At 37.2% G+C, this 24,280-nt stretch overlaps 3 protein-coding genes across 6 annotated transcripts; 2 read left to right on the plus strand and 1 right to left on the minus strand.

Annotated features, from left to right (window-relative positions):
* The first annotated feature begins 1,897 nt into the window (after positions 1-1,897).
* Positions 1,898-8,514, plus strand: gprc6a (G protein-coupled receptor, class C, group 6, member A). 2 transcript variants are annotated; one of them, XM_043260253.1, is made up of 7 exons: positions 1,900-1,960; positions 2,041-2,200; positions 3,061-3,358; positions 3,618-4,376; positions 5,666-5,863; positions 6,920-7,043; positions 7,137-8,514. In XM_043260253.1, exons 1-7 carry the CDS (start codon positions 1,930-1,932, stop codon positions 8,177-8,179), a joined length of 2,613 nt encoding a protein of 870 aa, XP_043116188.1. In that variant the 5' UTR covers positions 1,900-1,929; the 3' UTR covers positions 8,180-8,514. The 2 variants fall into 2 exon arrangements, with proteins under 2 accessions (XP_043116187.1, XP_043116188.1); XM_043260252.1 differs by having other exon boundaries at positions 1,898-2,200.
* A 2,611-nt stretch (positions 8,515-11,125) lies between these two features.
* kpna5 (karyopherin alpha 5 (importin alpha 6)) lies at positions 11,126-19,689 on the minus strand. Its single transcript, XM_043260512.1, has 14 exons — positions 19,568-19,689; positions 18,033-18,166; positions 17,764-17,865; positions 16,810-16,909; positions 16,635-16,729; positions 16,414-16,545; positions 16,220-16,308; positions 15,095-15,194; positions 14,797-14,960; positions 14,635-14,713; positions 14,424-14,549; positions 14,205-14,332; positions 13,433-13,611; positions 11,126-13,064 (listed from the first exon to the last, which is right to left on the minus strand). Exons 1-14 carry the CDS (start codon positions 19,569-19,571, stop codon positions 12,877-12,879), a joined length of 1,620 nt encoding a protein of 539 aa, XP_043116447.1. The 5' UTR covers positions 19,572-19,689; the 3' UTR covers positions 11,126-12,876.
* On the plus strand, positions 19,653-24,275 carry LOC122360146 (zinc finger containing ubiquitin peptidase 1). Of its 3 annotated transcripts, none has more exons than XM_043260509.1 (12): positions 19,653-19,786; positions 20,363-20,874; positions 20,950-21,045; positions 21,172-21,231; positions 21,337-21,444; positions 21,657-21,766; positions 21,863-22,031; positions 22,457-22,642; positions 22,730-22,892; positions 23,477-23,640; positions 23,765-23,985; positions 24,098-24,275. In XM_043260509.1, the coding sequence occupies exons 2-12, from the start codon at positions 20,373-20,375 to the stop codon at positions 24,143-24,145; spliced, it is 1,827 nt and encodes a 608-aa protein (XP_043116444.1). In that variant the 5' UTR covers positions 19,653-19,786; positions 20,363-20,372; the 3' UTR covers positions 24,146-24,275. The 3 variants fall into 3 exon arrangements, with proteins under 3 accessions (XP_043116444.1, XP_043116446.1, XP_043116445.1); XM_043260511.1 differs by having other exon boundaries at positions 21,866-22,031; XM_043260510.1 differs by lacking the exon at positions 19,653-19,786 and adding an exon at positions 19,835-19,939.
* Positions 24,276-24,280: the final 5 nt, after the last annotated feature.

Consider the following 24,280-nt stretch of genomic DNA (forward strand, 5'->3'; position numbering starts at 1 on the left):
GTAGGGCACCAATGGTCTAATAGCCTAGCTTTTCACTTCTCTCTGTCTCCTTTTGGTTATCAGGTTTGCACAAATTTGTAAACAAGGAAGCTGCCGTCTCAGACTCTCTTCCTCTCTTTCTTTCAGCTCTTCATCTTTCTCTTCAGACTCCTAATCTCCACATACCACTACAAGGTTCAGCCACAATCTTGCTTCGTCGTAGCGTCTCCACCTTCCTATCAGTTCCATGAGCAGTTTATTTTCCCCTTGTTTTCCCACTTGTATCTCAGTATCCATTCGATTAGAGACCTACTGCGTACTACGTTGCCCTTTTGCTCCTTTAGATTACAGCTAGCCTGCTTTGCTCTCTCCCTCCCTCCGCTTACCTCACCTCCCCTCCCCTCCTTTTCCCCTAGAAGCAGTACATTGTTTCGCTACTCTTTTGTCCTCAGGAGTTGCTCAACTGTGGCCTACACCATGTCTTTACTACACAAAAAGGTCAGATTGTACAGTTGGTGGCCACCTACTGGTTAACTTTAGCTTGTTATCATATCTTAATCTTAAAACGGACACTTCATCTCACGTTGTGATTTTTCACTCATGAAAAAAAACAGCATATGCTGTTTAGGTATGTTTTGAAGCTGGGATGCTGGTCTGAGCTGGCCCTTTGCTGGTTGTTTTGCTGGTCTGGGATCTGCACATGACCATCTTAAACCAGCAAGGGAACAGCATAAACCAGCAAAGAACCCTCATCTCATGTTAATTTTGCATCTGACATTTTAAACGTTAATGACCGGCAGACACGCCAATTATTACACAGCTACTAAAACAACGAAAATGACTTGAGGTAGAATTATTTCCTTTGTTTTTCTTGTAGATCACACCATCAACGTTCGCCTAGAAAAATTTTCTTTTACGACGTTGAAAACAATTTACCTGACGTTAGTGACCAGATAAGCACTAGTGTTTCATTAATCTGCAATCCGCCTTTCTTTTTCCATAGCCGTACTGTCTTCGTTAGAGTTGCCTAATTTCCAGCTTCTCTCTTTCTTAGAGTTTTTTGTTCTTAGGAAGCATGTTTTCGTTTTCATTTAAGACATTAGTTGAAGCTCAGGAGCCTTAGGTTGATGTTTTTATTTTCACGATAAAATTTAAGCTGAACTCGTCGAGTTTTAACTGCCGCGTAGTGCTAGAGACACCGGTCCCTGGATGAACAGTGATTCAGAAATACTGCAGTTGACTAAGAAGTCATTATTGGTATTGCAGAAAGACACGAATTACCTTTAAAAATAAAGCTACAACTAAAGCACGATAGGAAAGTATCTGCGCCTTGTATTGTTAAAAATAACTTAGCACGTGCTCTCTCACCACAAGGTGGCGAACAAGCCACTTGCAGTTCAAGATGATTTAGATATATGAGATGAATTTTAGCAAAACTATTATAGTTTGTTAATTTTAGAATTTATTCGTTATTTTATTTGTTTCTAGTGCATTAGTCATTTTGTGTGGCTTGTCATTTATATTAGATTTGGCTTTTAAAAATGTCTATGTAGTTTTTTTTGTTTTGTTTTTTTAATAACTTTATATTTTACTTTTAGTTTATTTTAGTACATGCTTTGTAGGTAGCTGAAATAAAATAATTGTTTTTGTTTGTGGTAATGTATATGTTAAGAAAACAAATTTGGTAATTATAATAATCCTGGTAAATGTATTATTTTATTGGTCCTGTATGCACATCACCAAATGTACAGGACCTGGTGGCATTGAGTCAGTTGTTGGCATTGATAATATTTCACCTGTTTTACAGGAAGACACCACCTCTATATGGTTTACCAGTCAGGGGTGGAAGGGTGGGTGGGTGGAGGAACTTGAGAAAAGTGTGGGAGGAGTGTGTGCTTTACTTTCCTCTGGCAATGCTTGAAAGAAGCCATATACGTATTATAAACAAAGATGTGTGAGAGCATACCTGTCAGTCGTCCAGGTGAACTCAGAGAAAACAGCCTAAAGCAGTGATGGCTGGTGTGAATGTGAGCCTCTTACTCATGTTGTCTGTGCTTGTAGGGGTTAGAGAAGTTTCTCTGGCACAGTTCAGCCATGAAGGAGCCATGGCCCCTGGAGACATTATCATTGGAGGATTTTTCCCCATCCATGAGGCAGCGGAGGCAGTGAACTACACTGGCTCAAATGGCTTCTCTTCTCCTCAGCGTCCAAACTGCAGCAGGTGAGTCTTCATTGATGAGAATCCAGTCATAAACGTCACAAAAAAAGATGATTAAACTGATCGTTTTTTGTCATTGGATAATTCTATTAATTTACTTGTAATGGACATTAAAAATTTGTTAATGGGGTATGTATGCACTCTACAGTAACTTTAGATGTAGAGTTAAATGTCACAGTTTGTGGCATGATGTTACTGGTGTTTTTATTATTTAATATAATAATTATAATTTATGGAGTATTTTTCCATATTTCCATTTGAGTATTTCAAATTCATATGAACTGATGTGTGATTTTCTTTTCTTTCTTTCTTTTAAATACAATGCAAGAAAAAAAAAAAAAAAAAAAAAAAAAATATATATATATATATATATATATATATATATATATATATGATGTATGAATGTATGTGTATATATATATAATGTATGTATGTATGTATGTATGTATGTATGTATGTATGTGTGTGTGTGTTATGCTTATCAAGGCTTCATTCATTTACACTATGAAACAATAATATTAAATGCAGAAAAAAACAGTACCATAAAGCTCTTTTATATTTTAATATGTAATGTATTCCTGTGATAGCAAAGCTGAATTTTCAGAAGCAATTAGTTAGTCTCCGTTATATATGACCCTTTAGAAATCATCCCAATATAATGTTTCTTATTAGGTTCTGCCTAATATTTTTCTGGAAACCATGACTTTTTCAGGATTCTTTTGATGAATTGAAAGTTCAGAACAAATCAAATAGATTATTTGAAATCTTTTGTTAACATTATAAATGTCATTTCAATTTAATGCGTCGTTGCTCAGTAAATATATTCTATGTTTTTTTTTTTTTGTTGTTGTTGTTTTCATTAGATTCTACACAAAAGGTTTAAATCAGGCTCTAGCTATGATTCATGCTGTGGAAATGGCAAACCAATCTCCCATGTTAAGCAGTTTGAACATAACTCTTGGATATCGCATCTATGACACATGTTCTGATGTGACGACTTCACTTTGGGCCGTCCAAGATCTCACACGGCCGTTCTCAGAGTGTGATTCACCAACGACCTCTTCCCAACCTGTCCAGCCAATAATGGCGGTAATTGGAGCCTCCTCTTCTGAGATCTCCATCGCTATTGCCAGGGAACTCAACCTTCTGCTAATTCCACAGGTAGGGTCTCTACCTGCATTCAGAAATTCATAAAAATGTGTGGTCAGCTTTGCCATAAAAGAACCTTTCCTTTACTTAAAGAACCTTTCAGTAAACAGTTCTTAAAAGAACCATTTTTTCTTAGTGTGAAGAACAGAATCTTATCTAAAGACCTTTTGTCCAATGGAAAGGTCCTTCATGGAACTATAGATGCCTTAATATATTTAACCTAAAAATATGTACTTTACCTTTAATTGCTGTCTGTTCATCTGTTGTGCAGATAAGTTATGCATCTACAGCTACGATTCTGAGTGACAAAAGTCGTTTCCCCACTTTCATGAGAACTGTCCCCAATGATGAGTACCAAACCCATGCCATGGTACAACTTCTGAAGGACAATAAATGGACCTGGGTTGGCATTATCATCACAGATGGAGACTATGGGCGTTCTGCTATGGAAAGTTTTGTTAAGCACACCGAAAGTGAGGGAATTTGTGTGGCGTTTAAGGCAATCCTACCAGACTCGCTGGCAGACCAACAAAAATTAAGCACTCACATCAACAAGACTATGGACATCATTGAAAAAAATACTAAGGTTAATGTGGTGGTCTCATTTGCTAAGTCATCTCAGATGAAGTTGCTATTTCAGGGCCTACTTAGTAGGAACATTTCAAATAATAGGGTATGGGTGGCCAGCGACAACTGGTCAACCGCTAAAGATATTCTGAAAGATGTAAACCACTCAGAAATTGGAAATATACTGGGCTTCACCTTCAAAAGTGGAAATGTTACAGCTTTTTATCAGTACCTTAAGGATCTAAAGTTTGAAAGCGAAGCTATGAACAATTCATTCATGGAGGAATTTTTAAAGCAGCCTGATACAGGCAATGCTACAAACGCAGTATATAAACTAATTAAAAACACATATTCGGACATGATCTTCAGTGTTCAGATGGCAGTCAGTGCTATTGCTAATGCGGTGGCAGAGCTATGTGTACAAAGACAATGCAAGAAACCTACAGCTATCCAACCCTGGGAGGTAGGCTATTTTACCATACTGAGACAATTGCTGTCAAATGAAAAGGGTTAGTTCACACGAAAATGACAATTCTGTCATTAAAGGAATAGTTCACGCAAAAATAACAAAAATAATTCTAGTTTTAAAATTATAACATAAATCACTGACTGAATGACTGACCTTTGATTTGACGTATGATGCAAATTACGTTGTAAGTCATACGTCGACTCAGAACTCAGCCAAGAAGCCAGAACTCAACGCTCAGTCAGTCAGTCAGTTATTTACATTATACTTTTAAAACTAGATATATTTTTGGGTTAACTATTTCTTGAATTGCTCACCCTCATGTCGTCCCAAACCAGTAAGACCTTTGTTTATCTTTGGAACACAAACCAAGATATTTGTGATGAAATCTGAGAACTATCTGATCCTCCATAGACAGGAACACAACTGAAATGCTCCCAGTTCCAGAAACGTAACGTTAGTAAATACATCAGTAAAACGCTCCATGTGACATCAGTGGCTCAACGTCAGTTTTGTGACGCTAAAGAATACTTGTTTTTTTTTGCAAGGAAAACAAAAATAACCGAAATTACTGGAGATTACTTAAGAACATTTTTGACGCAATCAGTGTTGTTTATATATGCACATAAATGTAATAAGGAGTAAAGTGTGCATATGAGTTGTGATACTCGGAAGATGTAACTCGGGGGGAAAAGAATGCTTGAGTAAATAAAAGCATTCATGTATTTGAAGTTGAGTTCTTGAAGTTGAACCACTGATGTCACATGGACTGTTTTACTGACTTATTTAATTTGTTTCTGGACCTGGATCATTTCAGTTGTGTTGCTGTCTATGGAAGATCAGATAGCCCTCTGAGAAAAATTAATGACAGAATATTAATTTTTGGGTGAAGTAACCCTTTAAGGTTACACTTTATTTTGATAGTCCACTTTACTAACTATAAGTAATTTTGTAACTACATGTCAACTAAATCTCATTCATTTGCAACTACATGTCTACTAACTCTCAGAGTAGACTGTTAGGGTAGGTTTAGTGTTGGTAAAATAAGTTGACATATACCTGCAAAGTTTCTCATAGTCAATATGTTGTATGTTGTGGACCCATCAAAATAAAGTGTTAGAGGATATTAAGTAGAGTATACTAATACTCTAATGACTGCTAGTTAACATGTAGTTGCAAAGTTACTCACTAAATTGGGCTATCGAAATAAAGTGTTACCAAATTAATACTTGCTTTTGCCTTGTGACAATCAACATCCTACAAGTCATTGCATTTTTATGTTTCAGCTCTTTATACACCTGAGGAACATCACTTTTGAGAAAGAAGGAGACATGTACAGTTTTGACGCAAATGGCGATATTAATTTGGGCTATGATGTCTGCCAGTGGGATGAACATGAATCCGAAGAACATGACATTATAGCACAATACTATCCATCTAACACCAGTTTCACATTTACAAGGAAGAATCTAAGTGATATTGAGGTAACGTATTCTTAAATTTTTTTATTTCAGTGCTTTTGGGTTCTCTCGCCGATGTTTTACATTCCCCCCAAAACTTGCTCGCTAGCAAAGCGTTTACATAGCCTACTTTTGGAAAGGTTTTGTTAGCGAATGCAGAGTTTTTTAGGGAGAAAAAACAAGTTTGCAAGGAAACATAAAGCCTGCGAAAGTCAGGCAAAGTTTTTGGGAGGAACACAAATCTACGAATAAACACATGAAATACCAGGGGCCAGTTGCACAAGCTGGACAAACATCCAGTTATAAGACTAGACTGGATATAAAAGTAGGCCCAATACTGCAATACTAGGCTACACTGCGTGGCCTGATATTTCCAAGTCATCGTTGTTGACCATGGAACAATAACTAATCAGATTGAAGAATCAGTTTATAGTTTTTGTGACATATAATCAGTGTTTGGTGCTTGTACATCAGTGCCATTCATCTATCATTTCCTCTGATTTTAGGGATTACTCATGGTTAAGGTTAGTTTTAGGGGTAGGGATATGTATATTAAAATGTTGTTTTATGATCAACAAAATATGTTGACCTATAGTGGTCTGACTCAGCAAAATCAGGATGTGCATGCTACATTAGTGTAGAACGTGTTGCACAATGCTTCTTTTTAAACCACACATTTCTACAATAGAAAGTTCAATTTATAAAAACGTTGCTCGTCTGTTTCTTAGGCAGAAGCTCATTTTGCTGAGTGCGACATGTTTCTGGATCAACATCTTTGTTGACCCTGGAACAACACTGTAATAAACCAATCAGATTTGAAGAACCAGTTTATAGTTCTAGTGAAATCTAGTTAATCTTACAGTCAGTGTATGGTGCATATGATTTCCTCTTATTTTAGGGATTACTCATGGGCAAGGTTAGGTTTGGGTGTGGAGATATGGTCATGATTAAATTTTTAAAATGTTATTCCTGGGTCAACAAAATATGTAACACATGTAACTCAGCAAACACAGGACATGCATTCTTCGGCACGGCATTTTGCGTTTTCTATAAAGCATTTTTTTACTCATTTCTTCTCAGAATGTGGTATCTAAGTGTTCAGACAGCTGTCAGCCAGGGGAGTACAAAAAAACAGCAGAGGGTCAGCACACTTGCTGTTATGAATGCCTCGTCTGCGCCGAAAACCAGTACTCCAACCACACAGGCGAGTTCTCTGGTGCCACTTTGCATTAAAGATAAAAATCCCTGACATTCATTTACATTCAATCAAATGCTATGTTTTTAATTTGTCTTACAGATGCAGACGCATGTTCCAGTTGTGTCACTGACAGCATGTGGTCAAACACTAACAGCTCAGAATGTCATCCCAAGCTTTATGAGTACTTTGAGTGGAATAGTGGGTTCGCTATCGTGCTGTTGACGCTGGCTGCCCTCGGCCTCCTCCTCCTCTTTTCTGTGTCCGCACTCTTCTTCTGGCAAAGGAACACTCTGGTGGTTAAGGCTGCAGGCGGACCGCTTTGTCATCTGATCCTTTTCTCCCTGCTGGGCAGTTTTATCAGTGTCATTTTCTTTGTGGGTGAACCAAGCAATGAGACGTGTATGGCGAGGCAGGTCATCTTTGGCCTGAGTTTCACGCTGTGTGTTTCATGTATCTTGGTGAAGTCCTTGAAGATCCTTCTAGCGTTCCAGATGAACCTAGACCTGAAGGAGCTTCTTCGCAAGATATACAAGCCGTATGTGATCGTTTGCATCTGCATGGGGCTTCAGGTCGCCATTTGCGCTCTTTGGCTGACCTTGCACAGGCCTTTTAAAGACAAAGCGGTGCAGCCCAAATCCATCCTCCTGGAATGCAAAGAGGGTTCAAGTGTGATGTTTGGGTTAATGCTGGCTTACATAGCTTTGCTGGCGCTGATATGTTTCACATTTGCTTACAAAGGCAGGAAACTTCCCCAGAAGTATAACGAAGCAAAGTTTATCACATTCGGTATGCTCATCTACCTCATGGCCTGGGTCATTTTTATTCCGGTGCATGTCACCACCAGCGGCAAATATGTACCGGCTGTGGAGGTGGTTGTTATTCTCATTTCAAACTACGGGATCTTAAGCTGCCACTTTTTGCCAAAATGTTACATAATTATTTTCAAAAAGGAGTATAATACCAAAGATGCATTCTTGAACAGTGTTTATGAATATGCCAGAAAGAGTGCTGAGAACATCAGGGGCTTGACTGGAACTGATCTTCACAGTAAAACCGAAAATCCAGTCTACGTCATATCCAATCCGTCACTTGTGCCTGAGGAGAAACAAGTTTCTGTACCAAAAATAGACAATATGCCTTAAAACAGTTGCAAGACTTTGAGATCATCTGACCAAATTTTGTCTTCATTTGACAAGAAACGTAGAGGTTTTGTATTTCACATGCAATGAACTTTCATGATGATAATTCTATATTGTGCAAAACAGATCAAATGTATATGTTTGTTTATATGTAATTGTAAAATATGTATTTTTGTGTACAGTGAATAAATTGTAGCAATTTTACAATAATGTTTAGTTTGTTAAAGTATTGCAATGTGTAATTCTTTCAACAGTAGCTTTTTTTTTACATTAAATTCAGTTTTATATATATTACATGATAATATATACAATATATAACATAATTTATGTAGTATTATAATAACATATGTGTATATATATATATATATATATATATATATATATATATATATATATATATATATATATATATATATATATATAGAAAAGAACATTCATTTGTAAAATGTATTTATGTACAATGTATGCTTAATTGTATTAATAAATGTATTAATAAAGTTAAATGATTTCCATTGGGCCTACTATTAATGTTGTTTGAAATTATTCAAATAAATATTTACTGTTAAATATTAAAATAATATTAAAATAATACAATTCATTAGTATGTAGAAATTAGCATTACAGATGCCTAAATGCTGTAAAGGTATTATTGATCTGGGAGCTCAATGTAACATTTACCCATTTCATTTTGCATAAAAAAAAAAAAAGTTTACTTCATTAAAATGAATTGTCGTGAAGCTGGGACTTTTCTGTAAATTTAAAGTCAACAGCTTCCATATCCTGTTGAGAATGAAACTCTTTTCTCAGTTTGCTCTTCTCTTTGTTGTGACATTGTTTCTCTTGGCTAGAGGCCTAACACCTCACTGATACTACGAGAGAAACATAGTGAGAGTGCCAGGGGCTTGTGACTGCATCAAGAACAGCCCCAAACTCTCATCTCAGACAGGGAAATAGGTCATGTTTCTTATGTCACACTGAAATTTCCTCAATCACCAAAATGCCTAGTAATTGACTATTGTTTGAATTACTTGGCAGTACGCCCTTCTAAAGATTTCAGTTACGTAAAACGAAGTGCTGTCGTTATACAGTGTTAAGTTAAAGTGTTCAATTCAGTGGTATAGCGCTCATTTTAATGTACGTGTGAAAAAAAAAACGAGGGGGTTTATGCAAGTTCTTCTCTTTGAAGGTTTGTGTATATGCAAAATACTAAGGTTTACCCTTTATCTCAGACCCTGAGCATAATATTACAGGCTTCGGTGTCAAATGTCACGCGGTGTGAGAAAGGTTTTAAAATATCAGAGATGGGTGAAATATGCAGTGGTGAAGAAACTGAACTTTTAGACCGGTTTAAAAATGTGACGAATGATGCATCAATTCTTTATTGTTACTCGAAAAAAACCGTCATCCGTTCGACCACAAAAGCAGACAGTGGAGTCATTATTGCCCGTGGCATGCAGTCTTCAGGTGTTGTTTTGTGGTATTTCCCTTTCTGAACTAGCGTGTCCAGTTTTTTCGCCTCAACAGACAAAACTCCACACAAAAATATTTACTCAGATGGTTAGATAATGTTACACTGAAATTCATCCTCAAAATGCTAATAATGTTGGAAGATGATGCAGTTTACATCCTCTTGTCAAATATTTGTCGAGATGATCTAAATACACGAAATCCCATGTGAAATAGCAGGTTTGTATGTAGATATATGTACACATGCAAATAAAGTCTAAGTCTGTTTGTTTTCATTCATCATCTGTGTTTCAATTCATCCTCAATTGCTATTCAGCTCTAGGGGTTTGTGCAAGTCGGTTGATTATGGTTTTTTCCACGATTTATCTGATCTTGCCTTGTTCAGAAGAAAAACCCTCAATAGTAAAAATCATTGCTTAGTGTTATACAGCATACGTCACTGTAATGGTGTAGCACTGACATTGATCTTCAATGGAAAAGCAAAACCTGTAAATTAGGAGTTCTTCACATACCTTTTGCAGTAGTGTTCCAAAACACATATATACGCAAACTTCCTAGTCATGCCTTTATTAGCGCACATCGGAAGACGATTTGCTAAAACTTATAAACAAAAAAAAATGAGTCATATTTAGTCCCCTTTATCAGTCAACAGCTTGCCATTCACACCTGTACAATTCCTTCTTGATAGTCTGAACCTTGACAAGAGTAATTCCAGTGGTATGAGTCAAGCAGCCTTCTTACCAGTGATTATTTTTAAAAATAGTAAGCTTTCCACCCACACGGAAATATTTATGAACGTTTAACACTTATAAAGCAAACGAGTTCCCCACTGTAAAATTATTACTTTTGGCAATTTGACACACTTGGCTTAAAAATGTTCTAATAAAGATTTGTGTTCTTATTTGTATTGAAATTAGGTGATATTTTATCATAACATTCAAAGATCTATTTTAATTATATAGCCTATTATTTTATATCAGCCTAGTTTCAGCTCTGTGTTTTAATGTTGGTACCTCTGTTTACGTGTTCACTTATTATTCACCCAACGTCATGATTTCGCAGTTCCTGCGTTCTACTGCGCTGAATTTTAATTCATTTTTGTAAACACACATTAGATGGACGTCTTTAAGCGCCAAGCTTGAATTGACAGTAAACAGTTGCCTCAGCTGTTTAAAACGCATCTCTCGCGTCCCTGCAGTTCTTGGATTTGAGACTGCCCTGAGGTACTTTTGAGATTTTACCCCTTAAAGGGATAGTTTAGCCAAAAATGGGAAGTATGCAATCTTTTATTCACCCTCAAGAAGTTATCAGTTAGCAGTATGAGTTTCTTTCCTGGGCTAAACACAGAAGGCAGTTTTCATTTTTTGGTGGACTATGCTTTAATCAGTTAAAGTCTTGCTAGTGTTGCTCACTGTTCACATTGACAAGTATTGTTTAAACGCTGTTGCAAACCGGGCTCGCGTCATTAAATCACAGTAAACATTTCAATGTGTAACAGAACATTTTATTTGTCTGTTTATTTGTCTACATCATTTCACACAATATCAACATTTGTCTTCGAGGAAAGCAATGATCTCCTCTGTACTGTAGGTTTGTACCAATGATAACTTAAAACACAGATGTTTTTTTTTTTCTGATGCGAAAAAAACCCAAACTTAGAAAACATTGTACAAACATGAGAATTTTTACAAAACTATACACAATCGAATGTGCTTGATAAAGTTTAATTTTACAATCTTAATGATTTTTTTTTTTTTGTAAATATACTGACTTTCCATTATTATAACTCTTATTTGGATCAATCAAGCTTGTTTCAAAGAAAAATGGGTGCAAGTCGTTTACGGGCAGAACGTAAAGAGGAAGTAAATAATCACACAAACAACTGAAAACTGAGAAGAACTTTCTGCCAGACAAGTTTCATGACTAAGGCAATCTCCTGCAAGTAAGTTCATTTGAAAAAAAAAAAAAAAAAAAAAAAAAAAAAAAAAAAAAGAGGATATATCATTACAAGAATTATAACACAGGAGGAAATTTTAGCACTAGTAGGGACCATATGAGGAAAAGCTCTTTGAATGAAGAATGTTATGAAAGATACTTTCCTTTACGTTAGTATTTCACTGCACACCAAGACCATTTCACTGAAAAGCATCCTCCTTCTACCCTCAATGTATATATAATATACACATTTTACTAAATCTCAACACTTTCTACCTTGTGAACATTAAATAAATCAAATTAAAGCTAGTCAGCGCAAAAAAAGACACACCTTCCGAGTGAGATGAGAAACAACCCAATGATATGCATACACACAAACAACTCCATCTTGGTGATCGCGTGACCACACTTAAATAATTGCATGCAGCGCTCGTAATGCTTCGAGAGCATCAGCAAAGCGAGGGCTGAGAGGAAGCGGGCTGTGCGCTACTCTCTAAACAGCCGGGACCCCACAGACCGGTTCCTTCTAAAAAGCACAATAAATACGACTTTAAATCTCCCAGGTCAGCAGTTTGCTGTGCTAGTTAACAAAATGTCAGAATAAATAGTGTAACTGGGCTTGACATGCCCTCAGGATGCATTGTGGACAAATATGGCATGACAAACTGTTGTGCGCTGCCACACAGAGTCAGGGAATTCATCCAATGCAAATGTATCAATGCAAATACATTAGTTACTTTGTCTGGCCGTGTTATTTCTGCCACGATACATGTTTGCATAGAAGCATTTACTTCACAAGAGAAGAGAACTGTCAGAGCTAAAGGCTGGGTGTTTGTCGCACACTTCGTTTTCTGATTGAAGAGGTAGTTTCACATTTCTCAAGGGATATGGAGTAAAGTTTACTTTACAGAACACCAGTGCCAATGTCTAATAATCATAATAACATTAACAACAATGAAAGCAAAATGCTTTTTGTAAGTCTCAAGAGGACTTAAACTACAGACTCTGAGCTTTGCCCTCCTCGGTCCATCTAACAGATTTTCTCTCTCGATAAACGGAGCTTGGAATATGGGCAGGATGGAAATGGAAGATTTAGTGGGTTGGATTTGATGGGGGATGGGGGGTTAGGCGGCGGGCGCAGGCATGTCATCTCTGCTGTGAGGAGCAGGTACGGGCCTCTGTGTCTTGAAGCGAGGCTGGAGCTGAGGTCCTGCGCTGCGGAGATGGAGGGAGAGAAGACTCCAGGCAGGATGGAGGAAGCAAGGCCTGAAGCTTGGCCAGTAGGACAGGGATACAGGTTAGAGCTGGAAGCCTTCCATCGGTCCCTCAGACTGCTGGAAAATGTACTGGCCCTGATTCTGATCCACCTGCGGGACGATGCTGGCGTCCTCTTCCTCCACGCCAAAGTAGTGCTCGATCAGGTCAAAGGCCTTCTGGTAGATTTCCTGGTTCTCGTGGCTCTGCAGGAACTCAATCTTGTCCAAGCCTGTGTGGGAGCAACAGTAAAATGATTACATAAGCAAATTAACAGACAGCGCTGTAAACACTGTCTGCACGAATGGCAAGCATGACAAATCAGGCTATTAAAAGAAAACGGTTGGTTTGTTGATGTTTTTGAGAGCATGTTTTGTTTTGTTTAATAATAAATGTTATCTTTAAATTTTATTATTCTTTAAACCAACCCAGAAATTCCAGCAACTTTAAGCAGTGAATTTTTTGTGTCCAATTGTTTACTGGATAAGGATTTTCTAAACAAAGAACTGCAGAAAATTGAGCAGTTTTGAACAAATTAAATAACTTATAATTGCAATAAATGTATGAAAAGATTCACGATATTAGGAGAGGAATGCGTACCATAAGCCTCTTCGATGAGAGCACAGTAAGGATTGATGCCTGTTCCGTTCTGTTTGGACTCTTGTTCTCCCAGTCTGAGGATGTTCTCCAGGCCATTCAGAGCCACCTGCACAATCTTAGAGTCCATCACCGTCAGCAGGTCACACATGGGCTTTATGGTGTTGAGAGACACCAAGTATCTGCATGTAAAGAGCACAATTATCAACTTCTGTTTTACTACACATTCACCTAAATAATGCCCTATAATGCAGTTTTCTCTCCTAGAATGTAGGCGTAAATGTGGGTTAAATGGGGGTTGCTAGCATAACAACTGAGGCAAAATAAAAATTTCAAAAGTCATTTGGATATTTCTTTTTTTTTTTACAGAATTAAGGATATTAAAAGGTGTTAAAATGACATCCATAGTATTTACATAACCACATGATGTGAATACAAATAAAATATTTAAAAATCACTTTAAAGGAGGATCTGATTATTACTGCCATCTACAGGCAAGAAATTGTGCCCGAAATGTGTGCTTTGATCCCAGTCTGCTTTAATGACTGTTATTAGTCTAACCAAAATCCCTGTGTAAAACATACTAAGCTCTTCAAGTGCGTCTTAAAACAGATTACGGGTAAATGATAACCTAAGGCAGTATGCAGGTGGTTTAGCATGCATTATATAAGATGCTCAGAAAATTTACGGTAACGCAATGAGTCCCGAATCAAAATAAATCCTTTTAAATTCCTAGAATAGGTAACAACCGAAGCAAAAAAAGCCCACAGTGCACCTAATCTGCTCTGGCGTGCCTCCCGAGGTGGCGTTGGTTATTGCCCACGCGGCCTCCTTCCTGGTGCGGAACTCAGCTTTCTGCAGTATTTCGATTAACACCGGGAATATGTTGCCATCAATAACGGCCTGCAACAGAAAAAGTATCAACCCATGGCTATTCAGACGCAACATATATATGTTATCATAACCTTGTAGTATCTCACTTAGTCTAAAGTACCTGGATTTGCGCTCTGTTCCCAGCTGTGATATTGGAGACAGTCCAGCAGGCCTCTTTTTTGATGGACTCCTTTGGACTGCTGAGTAAATGGAGCAGGCAGGGTAGAGCGGAGCAGTTCAGAATCACCTGACAAACAAAGCATCACAATAGATCAGAAAAATTTACTTTATTGAAAATTCAGAAAGCTTCTGATGAATGACACCTATATTACCTGGGTCTGAATATCGTCTCCTGTTACAATGTTCCCCACTGCTCTTAGTGCAGGGGACACCACCTTGTAATCGCTGTGCCTGTGAATGGACAACAATACGTTTTATTTTAAGTCAGTGACATCAAATGGTTTTCTGACTCATTTAGCATGTCTGGTTCTCACATGAGCAACTCCACCAGCCTGCGGCATACTCCTGAGTCAATAACTGTCTGGATTTTGTCATTGGGTCCATCAGACAGGTATGAAAGTGCCCAACAGGCATCTGCAAGAACATCAGGATCACTGCTGAAGAGCAATCTGGAAAGCACGCTCAGACATGGTGACACCTGTGTAGAAACATAGAAACATGATCATGTTACAAGGGGAAAAAAAACACTGGTTTACACAAAGAGAGTCTCAATGAAATTTGACAACTATGCAATCGGAATGCGGTTCACCCAGAAGCGGTATGTAAACTCACCTTTGCAAAGTCTGGAGGTGGATTTTTCCCTCTGCACAGGTTAGACAGCGCCCACACAGCATTCCGGGTGGTAGTGAGACGGTTTGATTTTGCAAGCAACCTGCAAAGATGAGACAAGAATATGTAATCACACCACTAGATGGCGGTAATGGCAGAGTCTTTTATATAACCAAGAGGCTTTGATGTAACAGACACACTACAAGAGAAAAATGCTGTGGCATAGCGAAATATAAGTACATTGGCTAAAGAATGTACCAGCAAGATTGAGAGTAAGAAACAAAAACTGTTTGTGACATCAGAATGACGTTAATAAGTAAGATTTATTCAGAGTCAGCTGTTCTTATAAAGGACAAGGCCCCTAATCATAAGACTTCTACCAACAAGATTTAAATTCCTTGAACACTTCTTTAATTCAGAATCCTTGTAATGAGAAAAAAGCAGCAAGTTTCTTTTTTTTATTGGAACTTAAAGCAACCTATACATCAAGATGTCTCAGTGTTTTTTGCCTAGCAAAAACAAAAACAGTAAAAGACACTGCTTAAAATTCTGGGGTCAATAATACTATTTTTGCAGCCAAGACATTTCTATTTAAAATAATGCTACACTTGTCAAACTGGTACTTTTTCCACAAAACAATGAACTGCAAACTTTTTTCAACATTGAGAATATTGAGCCATTCAGCCTTTTTAGAATGACTTCTGAAAATGAAAATCCAGCATTAAATACAATTTATTTTCAGTTTCTTTAATATTTAAAATATCACTTTTTTAATGTATTATTGATCAATTAAATGTAGCCTAGCAGCCTTTGTGATATTTATTTCAAAACCATTTTAAACTTAAAACAGTGTCCAGTTTTTGGAGGGCTTCTAACAGCATGAAATATTTACCCTGTCTGCATTTAACATCACAGTGAATATTTGCTAATGAAGGGTTTGGGATTGTGTCCATTCATGCCATTTAATGTAACTGATCCTGCAGGATATTACATTTATTGCTCAGCAGAGATAAAGGGACCTGCACTTTTGTATTAACAGTTAGCTTTCAACAGGTATCATAGACTTTTTGCAAAGCAGCAAAGGTAAACCATGCATTCACAGTGTTGGAACCAGTAGAGGACACTCACTGCTGAAGAGAAGGCAAGATGCCACAGTTGAGGACGTAGTCTCTGCACTCTGCATTATCCCCAGCTATATTTCCTAATGCCCACACCGCCTGTAAAAACAGTAACACACAACTGATTACTTTTATGGTGCTGTGGAGTTCTGATAAGCTACAGGATGAAAGGCATAAACCAGGCTACGATCTGCCAAAAATCACCTGCTCTTGTACATCCTCATAGTCTGAGTTGAGTAGCTCTATAAAGATGGGCACGGCCCCCGTCTCAATTACCACCTTGGTGTGTAGGAAGGTTCCTGAGGCTATGTTGGTCAGGGCCCAGGCAGCTTCAAACTGATCAAAACAAACAACAATTACCTCTTAAAGCTTGGATGCAATGGCAATGTAGCTTTCGCAAGACTTGCGCAATGAAATGTTCTTACCTGCAGAGTCCAGTTATCACTCCTTTTTAAGAATTCAACAAACCGGTTGACAACACCAGATGTGTGGATGACCTCATCAATGGGAGGATTGGGCTCTGAAGGACATTAATAACATCTTAATTCTGACTTGACTCATTAATTAGCCGATGAGACATAGAAATAAAAATACACCCACCTTTAGAGAGTAACTTTCTGAACTTTTGAGTGGCTATGAGCTGCTGGTCTGGATCCTCAGAGAAGATCATTTGAATCATGTCTTGGGTTATAACGCTTTCCTGCACATTCAAGATGTCGTTTTTTTTAAAAGTTTAAGTTCACCAGAAAAAATTGCCATTCACACCAAGGGAACTTTACAGTACCAGTACCAATTGTGGTGCTATCCACTTTTTGGTGTGCATGCACCACAGAGACTAAGAACTCTTTTAGTTCCAGGAACTCTGTTTGGGGGAACTAAATGAGCTCTTACTTCAGAGTAGGGTCTAAAAGAGTTCTAGGAATCACTGAAATAAGTACCGCTTTTAGTTTTTTGTTAATGTCACGCAAAAAGACTGCTTCAGAATTCCTGTTACCATTGCGAATGTAACCAGAAAAACAGAGAGAAGGAGAAATTGGTTCTCTATTAAATACTCTGCTGGCTAGTTCCTAGAACTATGCAGTGCATAATTGATGTTCTTTTGAACTATTTCCCAAAGGATCCTAAAACATTTACTACAAAAACAATAGTAAGCATCACAACTGTTTTAAAACTTATTAAAAAAAAAAGATCGAATGAGCATAGTAGAATGATTTTCGAAGGATCACCTGACAGTAAATGTAAATAAAACATCAAAAATGTTTAAATTATAATAATAATAATTCATAATATAACCATTGCCTGTATATTTGATTAAATGCTTCTTTTGAGGGCATATATATATCTATCTATCTATCTAGTTGCTATACACAACTGTTTTTATTTATTTATTTTTTAAATGCTGTATAGTCAATTCAATATGCTTAAAATTATGTAGAACTACTAACCAAGTACCATGGGAAAAGTACTGACGAATATGTCTGTTCTCTGTGAGCTTTGCAGTCCAATCATCTGTTTGACAACAGTGACAGATGGTCTGCTGCCTGGATTACTTACACCTGATACAGGTACAGTGGAGCTGATATCAGGGTCCTGAATGGGGCATTCGAGCATGGACTCATCACCAGGTGGCAGAGACACATTCCTCCTCTTGAACAACTGCGAAGAGGATAGAGCAAATAACTTTAGTAGTTACTATTGTACACAAAACTGGTATATTACAAGAACAAATTACACTTTTATTCCATAAAGTATCGTGAACTCTTCATGAACAAAACTAATTTAATTTTGCTTGTATAATAAGGAAGAAAAAAAGGATGACGAACCTGCTCCTCCCTCTTCTGTTTACGGAGCTGTATCCCTTCCTCCTCTCTCCGTCTCCGCATTTCCTGGGGGTTCAGGGCTTTATTCTTGTAGCTCTTCATTCGATAGCTTTCTTTGCCTGGGCTTGCCATTGCGTCTTTACAGCAGAGAAAAGAATTTGGTCAAATGCGCATTCTGATACTTGATTTCTCTTGTCTATTCATTACATCAACCATAAGTCTATAGCAACACAAACAAGAATCACAACTGGTTGAGCCAGTATGAGATTATCCTCATAATTTATGCCAAAAATCATGCGGAGACAAAAGGAATGGTTTCTCTTGAAAGCAATTATGCTTGTTAATACTAGCATTTCCTGTGCAACACCTCTAAGCACTAACTGACACTTTGCATGCCGTACTTCCGCCATTATCTGGTCAATGTTTTTGTTGTTCAGCTTCCTTTCAGATCAATCAAGCAGTTCAGAATTAAACATTTTAACTCATTTATGACCAGTATATTTGACCAACGACGTATCACACTCATCATGAATAGTTTTCAGCAAGTTAAAAGCTATAGTAGTTTAAAGTAGAGGTGCTCAAACTAGCAGGCCAGTGCTGTCTTAGCATGAGGACCTTTAATAAAACAAGAACATATAAAGGGAAAACAAACATAATGCATATTTTCATTTCTAACTTATTTTTTTATTTACATTATTTTTGCATGGATAAGTAGATATTTTAAGTTCCTTTTATTAATGCTTTTTAATATGTTTATTAACGTATATCAACAACAGTCGTTTGCACTTTATTCAGTAGATTACAAAAGTATGCAAAACGGCAGTTTGGGTCACCTTTCAGGAAAAGGTGCAAGGAAAAATATGCATTAAAAAGTGAATGACGACTGAAGCTGTCAGTCCCAACATCTCTTATCGTCTCCCACAGAAGGAAAAAAAAATAAACATGAGATTAAAGAAATGATGACAAACGTGTAATATGTACAGGATCTTTCCCTTTTAAGATGCTAAACATAGGTCGACATTTTCTCAAACGTTTAATTACTGACTTTACACAAATGCAGCACTCGTAAACGTTGGTGTTTTAATCGGATAAGCTGGTTTTGTGTGGAATTTTACAAAGGCAGTTTATCAAGTAATCACAGCTCTAACATACAAGTCTAAGCATCTATAATAACACCACGCAATTTATCCGGCTCATCAAACAGCTAAATATTCTTGGTATTTATCATTTTCAGTAGCGCATTAGCACACATTTCGTGGACAGTTTAAACCAATGTTCATGGGTCACAAATCAAATCAGTTTCACAAATCCACTAACGCACTGTTATTACGTTAGAGGTTTCAAATCTCTCAAATCATTATGTCTTTGCACTTTAAGCCTAAACTGTGTCCACCTTCTCTGGGCTAACACGCTAACCGTGCTATGCTAGCCTGGACTAAACGTCAAAATGGTGAATTACTCTGTCAGAACGACCTGCTGTCTCATTTACTCCCTGAAAAGAAAAGACATTTAAATAGCATAAAGTGTATAAACCTCACCCATTAGTCGTAGACCGGAGAGGGATGTACTGGCCGTGTGTTTTTAAATTTCTCTCAAGACCCTCCCGAGTTCCTCCAGCTGAGGGCAATATGGCGTACACTGGTAAGGTACGTCACCTCCGCTACTGTTTCCGGTTTTCGTTAGCGGCCTCATTCAATAATAATAAACGGAAAGTGAAACGGGCGATTGTTTAACTCAACATATCTACCTCTGAACAGGTACGTTGCCTTATATAAATGGCGATTTAGATATAGATTCAAGTTGAATTTGAGAAAAAATCCTGAGAAGGATTTTCGATGTTATATATGTAAGTTAGCAGCGTGATTGTGAGTGTTCTTTGTTGACAGAATCGATGCTTGCTCTCGCGTCAGGTGCGTCTTCTTAAAATACGTTTTAAATGCATTTCAAACACAAAGCATCACTTGCCACTGTTTATCAAATGCATGAGAGTTGGCAACCCTGTATAATCCGTATTCAAAACTAAAATGTTAATTATTTTTTATTTTAAATGTTTTTGTTGTTTTATGTTCCTTCACTTTCCATTGTAATTTTCAGATAGTATGATTAAACCCACAACCATTCATGTCAAAATCATTGTCAGGTATATTATTGGTACTAAAATCAGAATAAAATAATAATATACAGTATGTTCTTAAAATCACTTCGTTTATTTATTTTATTTTATTTTTTTAAATATTGTTAGAAATTTGCCACAGTTTACTAACAATACCTGTAGTAACTACAACATTTTTGCTGATACCATTATGGTTAATTTGTCCATTTGTTTCATCCAGCCTTGTAATAATGCCTGTGTGTGACATCTGCTCTGAAGAGCTCCCATCTGAGGCAGAGATGAGAACCCACCTCCTCCTGAGTCACACGGAGAATGTTATGGCCTGTCCATTCTGCTCTTTGTCCGGTGTCTCATATGACGAGCTGAACTTCCACATTAACACTGCACATACGGAGAAAGACTGCCAGGAAACGAGCACAACAGTAGTTTACAGTGGACAGAAAAGCTCAAATAGCAGGATTGCTCAAAGTCCCAATTCTGCAAGGACTTCCAATGTGGATGCAAAAACTATGGACAAGGTATCTCAAGCCTCAACTCTGTCTCCGAGTACAGGAACCTCTCTTTCTCAGGGAACCTCGACTAGTCTGAAGAGCTCACCACCTGCAGCAGCCACGGCGAATGGTGCAGTAAAACTGTTCAGAACTACACACAAATCTAGCAACAACCCAAGCAAGGAGAGGGAAGATGGGCGGCGAAAATCGAAGCAGAAACGTTTGTCCTCACCTATTGAAGGTGCTCTGAAGTTTGCAACATGAAACTGACTTAAATTAGGCCATCAGACTGAGATTTTGTCTTTGTGTGTTGCAGAAGGGTGCTTTGCATGTCCAATGTGCAGTTTGGTCTGCAAAGACTGCTTTATTCTGCAGGAGCATGTTGAGCTTCATCTACAGGACCAAGCTGAAGGTGTTTTACTTAAGTACATAATTATCACTGGAGCAAGTATATTTGTATGTTTACACATATTCAATTAACACTCCTTTTATCACCAGTTGACTGAGATTGATGTCTGTTATGGTTTGTTTTTTTAAGGAGCTGGTCCTGAGGTCGACACTTTAACAGAAGTGCCTTCTACAAGCAGTAGAAGATCAGGTTAGCAAGAGTTAGGAAGGTGGTCGATTTGACCGTTCTAAATAAAACTTGATGGCCAAACTGAACAGCCAAACTGAACTATAACTGTATTTTTGGGCTCTCCAGGTGAGATGCACTATGAGTGTCCAATCTGTTCTTTGAGTTGTTCCAGTATCTCCTCCCTTCAAGAGCATGTTGAGGTACACCTGGAATATGGCTCAGCATCTGCAACAGGTATGAGTATATTAATAAGTTTGCAACTGCAAATGAATTTTATTTAAAACAAATATTGGTTGGTTACGTTTTACTTTAGAAATTAGGATGTTCTGTGGGCTCTGTTTACAAGTACAAGGCATCAAGACAATAATAATAATTAACATGAAATCTCTTGTAGCCTTTGGTTTCTTAAAACATCTGACTTGATGTTAATTTGGTTTGTGTTTGAGGACATTCATCTGAAGACCTGACTCTGGCCAGGAAGCTTCAGGAGGAAGAGAAGCAAAAGTGTAGGGAGGCAGAAAGTAGACGGGAAGCAGAGGACTTTAAGAAGCTTCAGGTTAGCTGAAGAAATCCTAAAAAGTAAAAAAAAAAAAGTTGTCAACCCACTACAAAAAGTTTGTCCTTTTATTTTAAACTTGGCTACTCTTTTCAGAAGCAGTTTGGGCTTGATAACAGTGGTGGTTATAGCAAGCAGATGGAGAGGAATATGGAGAGGGCTGTGTCTCGAGGTCAGATGGTTCCTGCAGAGTTCCACATGAAAAAAGCGGAGATGCTTGAATCTTTGGCCTCCGGGGTGGATGATGGCAGAAGCAAAACGTCAGGTCTGACTGAGAGTGTATCATACAGCTACAACAATAATCTTTACATGTTTGATCCAGGAGGTTAATTATTATGTTTATAATTAATTTATTTGACGGACCATAAAAATACATATTTTTTGTAGTGTAAATATTCATAATTTAATATATACTTAAATAGACATTTTATATAATAATTATTATTATTATTCATTTAATTAATAATAATTATCTAAAAAATTTATATAATGAGTAACTTTTATATAAATAAATTTATATAAATATATAATTTATTAATATATAAATTTATATATATAAAAAAATGAATGAATGAGATGTATACGTATTATTAGGTTTTTAATTATTTAGATGTTACTTTTTATAATGTTGTTAAAAAATGCTGAAAAAAATAAACAGCTCAAGGCTTAGACTTAACCTTTCTATTTCAGGACTTATAGGAGCTCTGTATAGTTACTATCAGAGAAATGCCTCTGACTGTGCACATGTGTGGCTCTGTGCTGAGACTGATCACTACTCTTCGTCGGAGGGAGACAAAGGTTGGGGATGTGGCTACAGAAACTTCCAGATGCTTCTTTCATCTTTGCATAGGATGGAGCAATATAAATGTTTAGCTGGTATGACATCAGTAACATCATCATATTCTCCTGGCTCCATGTTAATATTGCTTGTAACAGTACTCGGCATAAAATTTTCCATCGCAGTTTCAGTTCCCAGCATTCCAAGAGTGCAAGCTTTAATTGAAGAGGCATGGGGTCAAGGCGCAGATCCTCAGGGTGCTTCACAATTCAACCATCGACTGCAGAGGACACGGGCTTGGATAGGAGCTACAGAAATATATGCAGTTCTCACCTCCCTTAGTGTCAAGTACGTACTAAAACCCCAAGTTTACATTCACACACTGCTGTTCAAACATTTAGGGGGAAGAAAAATAAATATTAGTACTGTCATGCATGTGTATACTTCAGAATTTTTTTTTTATAATATAAATTATACAATATAATAATAAATGTAAATATATGCACATAATAGGTGTGTATTTATATATAAATAAAAAATATACACAGTACATATATTACATAAACCTTTTGGATACGATTTAATCATTTGACAACACTAAATATACATTTTCTTGTCATCAAATTAAATATTAAGTAGCACAATATTGGGAACAATAAGAAGAGTTTCATGAGCACCATATCAGCATATCACAATGATTTGTGCAAATTTATCTTCACAATCACAGGATAATTTACTAAATAAATATTAAAACAGAAAACAATTACTTTAACTTTTGAAATAAACATTGCTATATTAATATTATACTGTGTTTTTGATCAAATAAATGTAGCCTTGGTGAGTAACTTAAAAAAAAGTGAAACCAACCTCAGACTTTTGAATAGCTTAAATATTAATTTCACATCTTGACTTTCCTTTAAAAAAAAATCTAGAGCCCGAATTGTGGATTTTCACAAGCCCACTGGCCCAGGAGAGACACATCCCAAACTGTTTGAGTGGGTGAAACAGTATTTCTCACATTCTGCCAGTAGGGGTGCAAGACTGCCGCCCAAAATAATACAGACCACATTACCACCCATATACCTCCAGCACCAAGGTATTTCATGATTTCTCATGTTAAAAAATATATATCCTCCCTCATGAAACTCATTATAGCTTTATCCTCATAGAAACAGACTTGCCTTAAGATGACATGCGTGTCCTTCTGTCTTTATGAACAGGCCATAGTCGCTCTATCGTAGGAATGGAACAGAAAGTAAATGGCAACCTATGCCTGCTCCTCTTTGATCCGGGGTGTGCACCTGGGGAAATGAGGAAGGTGCTGTCACAGGAGACAGCAGCTACTACAGTACGACGTATGCGCAAATTCATTAACGGCCTGAAACATAGACAGTATCAAGTGGTTGCTGTAGAAGGGCTGCTAACGCCTGAAGAGAAACAGGTCATTTTGAACAACAGCTTCAGTAGTTTATTGCAGAAATTCAGTGAATTTATATGCATAGTCTATGTTAAACCTAGCTTGACATATTGCATGTTGTGTTTGTATCTTTCAGGGCCGCATTCTTAATTCAAGGACACTGTGTGCTGAGAAAATTCCTTGATGGAATTGTCCACATCTGCTGTCAGCAATTTTATCTACTATTCCTGTTGCTTTTATCAGCTAGTCTTTTTAAAAACAGACTGTGAAAAACTGTATTTTTGTATAAATGTCAATAAAGAAAATAGCAGTAATTTAT

This window comes from Puntigrus tetrazona, chromosome 16, assembly GCF_018831695.1.
Source record: "Puntigrus tetrazona isolate hp1 chromosome 16, ASM1883169v1, whole genome shotgun sequence".
In the NCBI taxonomy this organism is placed as follows: Eukaryota; Metazoa; Chordata; class Actinopteri; order Cypriniformes; family Cyprinidae; genus Puntigrus; species Puntigrus tetrazona.

What these genes read in the sequence shown, in the direction of transcription:
- LOC122360146 (XM_043260509.1), top strand. Translation starts at nt 20,373, where the DNA reads ATGCCTGTGTGTGACATCTGCTCTGAAGAGCTCCCATCTGAGGCAGAG. An exon ending in TACAAGCAGTAGAAGATCAG is followed by an intron (nt 21,232 to 21,336) that starts GTTAGCAAGAGT and finishes TGGGCTCTCCAG; the next exon opens with GTGAGATGCACTATGAGTGT. An exon ending in CTCACCTCCCTTAGTGTCAA is followed by an intron (nt 22,893 to 23,476) that starts GTACGTACTAAA and finishes AAAAAAATCTAG; the next exon opens with AGCCCGAATTGTGGATTTTC.
- gprc6a (XM_043260252.1), top strand. Translation starts at nt 1,992, where the DNA reads ATGGCTGGTGTGAATGTGAGCCTCTTACTCATGTTGTCTGTGCTTGTA. An exon ending in ACCTTCTGCTAATTCCACAG is followed by an intron (nt 3,359 to 3,617) that starts GTAGGGTCTCTA and finishes TCTGTTGTGCAG; the next exon opens with ATAAGTTATGCATCTACAGC. An exon ending in AGAATCTAAGTGATATTGAG is followed by an intron (nt 5,864 to 6,919) that starts GTAACGTATTCT and finishes ATTTCTTCTCAG; the next exon opens with AATGTGGTATCTAAGTGTTC.
- kpna5 (XM_043260512.1), bottom strand. An exon ending in GTGATAACTGGACTCTGCAG is followed by an intron (nt 16,546 to 16,634) that starts GTAAGAACATTT and finishes TGTTTTGATCAG; the next exon opens with TTTGAAGCTGCCTGGGCCCT. An exon ending in ATCTTGCCTTCTCTTCAGCA is followed by an intron (nt 15,195 to 16,219) that starts GTGAGTGTCCTC and finishes TCATCTTTGCAG; the next exon opens with GTTGCTTGCAAAATCAAACC.